Raw genomic sequence first — 2740 nt, 5'->3', positions numbered from 1 at the left:
GAAAGAAATGTAAGAGACTGGAGAGACAAGTCTGCCAGACCTATTCGGAGGGAGAGAAAAGAGCTCTCCTCAGTACATTAAGATACTTCCCGAAAAAAGCAAGAGTCATTCCTAGGCTTTGCTCCAACTTCCATGAATCGCTGCCTGCAGAGTAACCATGACTCGATCTTCTCAGATTTTGTTAAAGAGACACTGACCTTCAAGCCAACACTCACACAGAGGAACTGCACTGTGCAGCTGGGAACAGCTTAGCAAAACTCAGCCCATGTATGGTTAAGTTCAATATGGCCATTCAAACATTTTAGATATGCCAAGTTATCATCACTGCCTAATTGCTTTGATGGGAAAAAAACCAAAGCCACAAAACCCTCTCTTTTGCACATACAGATTTCTGTATCTAGTAAGGCAACTCTGAAGGTAACATAGAAGAAAAACAGAAGAATTCCAGATGTTAAAAATATCATTTAATTAGAGAAAGATAAATCATACCAAAAGTTTAGGTCACTCTTAGTTAATACATTTGCATTTATTTTAGAATATACTCTACATCTGAGTAAAAAAGTTTTAAATAAACTCCAGTACATGTACAACCATGGAACCCCGCTATCTCCCCCACAACAGAGGGATGCTCCTTAGCTCACTGGGTTCCCTCCGGGGTAACAGAAGCAATTTTGTGCCAGTTTCGTTATGTTCATCGGCTTGAGCACAGCCTCCTTATCAGCCAGCAATGCCACCACCACGTACACGTACGGGTTTCAGCCTCCCCGCTGGGTCGGGCACCAGCGACTGCTCACCCCGGACCGTACAACATAAAAAAAAAAAAAACCACAAACCACGGAGGTGGGGGTCAAAATAATTAATAAACTAGTATTGATTAATTTACATCTCTTTCTCTCGCTTGTGCGTTGGTAGAAAACCTGCTGCAGTCCTGGGAGCGCGCAGGGGAGCCCCGGCCCGGGGCGCTGCCCGCCCTCGGCCGCCGCAGCAGCGGCAGCGCCGGGCGGGGACGCGCCGCTCCCGCCGGGTCGGAGCCCCTTCCCCGCTCCCCCCGGCGCTCACTGCCCCCAGCTGCTGACGCCGATCTCCTGCTTGTATCTGTTGGTGAGGACGTTGGCCTTGCGGGTGAGCTTGGAGAGCACCGAGTGGAGTCCGCTGAGGTGGTAGTGGAACTGCTGCTCCAGGTCCTCCTCCCCATCGCCCTCCTCGGCGGGCCCGCCGCCCAGCTTGTCCTTCTTGCGGCCGGCCTCCTCGCCCGCCGGCGGCTGCACCACGCCCCACTCGATGTCGTTGCGGATGGACTTGAGCAGCATGTAGTGGCTGTACATGTCCCTGCGGGAGAAGTAGGCGCCGGGGTCGCCGGGCGGCAGGGCAGCATCCCCGGGCGGGCACACGGCGCCCGCCGCGTCCAGCTCCTCCAGCAGCAGCGGCACGTCGCGCAGCAGGCTCGGCACCATCACCGTCTGGTCCATGTTGTTGACGGCGCCGATGAAGCGGTTCATGGCGTTGAAGAGGGAGTACTTCTGGCTGTACGAGTCGCAGATCTGCATCATGCTGGCGGCCGGGCAGGCGTGCTCAGCGACGCGGCAGGGACCGGACCGGACCGCGGGGCTCCTCCGGCGGCGACCTCCTCCTCCTCCGCGCTAGCAGCACCGGCCGCCCTCCGTCGCGGGCTGGGCTCGGCGGCTGCTCGCAATCAGAGTCCTGCTGGGAGGCGGTGGCGAAGGCGCCGGGGTTAGAGGCTGCTCTCCCTCCCTCTTCTCCTCCTCCCTCCCCCAACCCGCCTTCCCGTCCCCTCCCGCCAGCGCCTTCTCCTCCCCCGCCGCCTTTATCCCCAGTCCCGCGTCCTTCATCCTTCCCCTCCCCGTCCCTTCTCTCACCCCGCACTCCTCCGCCTGCCCTGCTGCAGCCGCCGGGGCTCGCTGCTGCCGCCGCTCCCCTCCGGACACAACGAGGCAAAACGCAGAAGTCGCCCACAACTCCTCCCGGGAGCCGGGTGTGAGGGATAGCCGAGGGGATGGCAGCTCCGCACGGCGCCGGTGAATTAAAATTCAAGCGGTCCCCAGCCGCCGTGCCGCGGGGAAGGCACCCGCCGTGGTCCGGAGCTGTTCCCCGCAGCCCGTGGCCGCGCTCCCATCCCCGGCGCCGTATTTATAGCGCCTATCTCACAACAAGGTCTTCCCCAGTGCCATCCCCCGCGCCCCTACGCCAGATAAAGGCGGCGGGCGGCGGCCACGCGGGCCCCGCCTCTGGGCCCCAGCGGGGGAGGGCGGCGGGAGCCGAGCCCGAGGGGCCGGGCCGCGCGGGCCTGGCCCCGGCGGCACAAACTGCGGGGCTGAGACCCCAGGGGAGCCGTTCCAGTGCGGCGAGTCCCTGGCACCCCAACGCTGGGACGAGGCAGCGGCGGCCGCAGCGCGCTCCCCGGCGCCGCCCGGGGCACGGTGGCAGCGAGGGGCAGGGTGACACAGCAGCGCTGCGGACGCGCCCTCCGCCCTGGCCGGGCGGGGGAGCCGCGCGGGGGCGGGGCCGGCCGAGTGACTGACGGGTGATTGACAGCCCGCGCCGCGGGGACACGCGGGCCCCGCGTGCTGCCCGCGTTCTCCCGGCCCGCCCATTGGCTGCCGGACGCGCGGCGAGCGTGAAAACGGCTCCGCCCCCCCGCTCGCCGCGTGCCCCAGCGGTAGTTGGAGCGGACGGCCGGGCGGGGAAGGCGTGGGGTTTGTGGGCGCCGGGCCAGGCTGGC

At 63.2% G+C, this 2740-nt stretch overlaps 1 protein-coding gene across 1 annotated transcript; it reads right to left on the bottom strand.

Annotated features, from left to right (window-relative positions):
- Nucleotides 1–442: 442 nt before the first annotated feature.
- On the bottom strand, nt 443–2247 carry MID1IP1 (MID1 interacting protein 1). Its single transcript, XM_066314040.1, has 2 exons — nt 1878–2247; nt 443–1701 (listed from the first exon to the last, which is right to left on the bottom strand). The coding sequence occupies exon 2, from the start codon at nt 1548–1550 to the stop codon at nt 1056–1058; it is 495 nt and encodes a 164-aa protein (XP_066170137.1). The 5' UTR covers nt 1551–1701; nt 1878–2247; the 3' UTR covers nt 443–1055.
- Nucleotides 2248–2740: the final 493 nt, after the last annotated feature.

This window comes from Sylvia atricapilla, chromosome 2 (assembly GCF_009819655.1).
Source record: "Sylvia atricapilla isolate bSylAtr1 chromosome 2, bSylAtr1.pri, whole genome shotgun sequence".
Classification (NCBI taxonomy): Eukaryota; Metazoa; Chordata; class Aves; order Passeriformes; family Sylviidae; genus Sylvia; species Sylvia atricapilla.
The sequence above is the reverse complement of the archived record's forward strand: the minus strand, read 5'-3'. Positions and strand labels throughout refer to the sequence as shown.

Excerpts from the sequence above, each read along its gene's own strand:
- MID1IP1 (XM_066314040.1), bottom strand. The coding sequence starts at position 1,550 with ATGATGCAGATCTGCGACTCGTACAGCCAGAAGTACTCCCTCTTCAAC.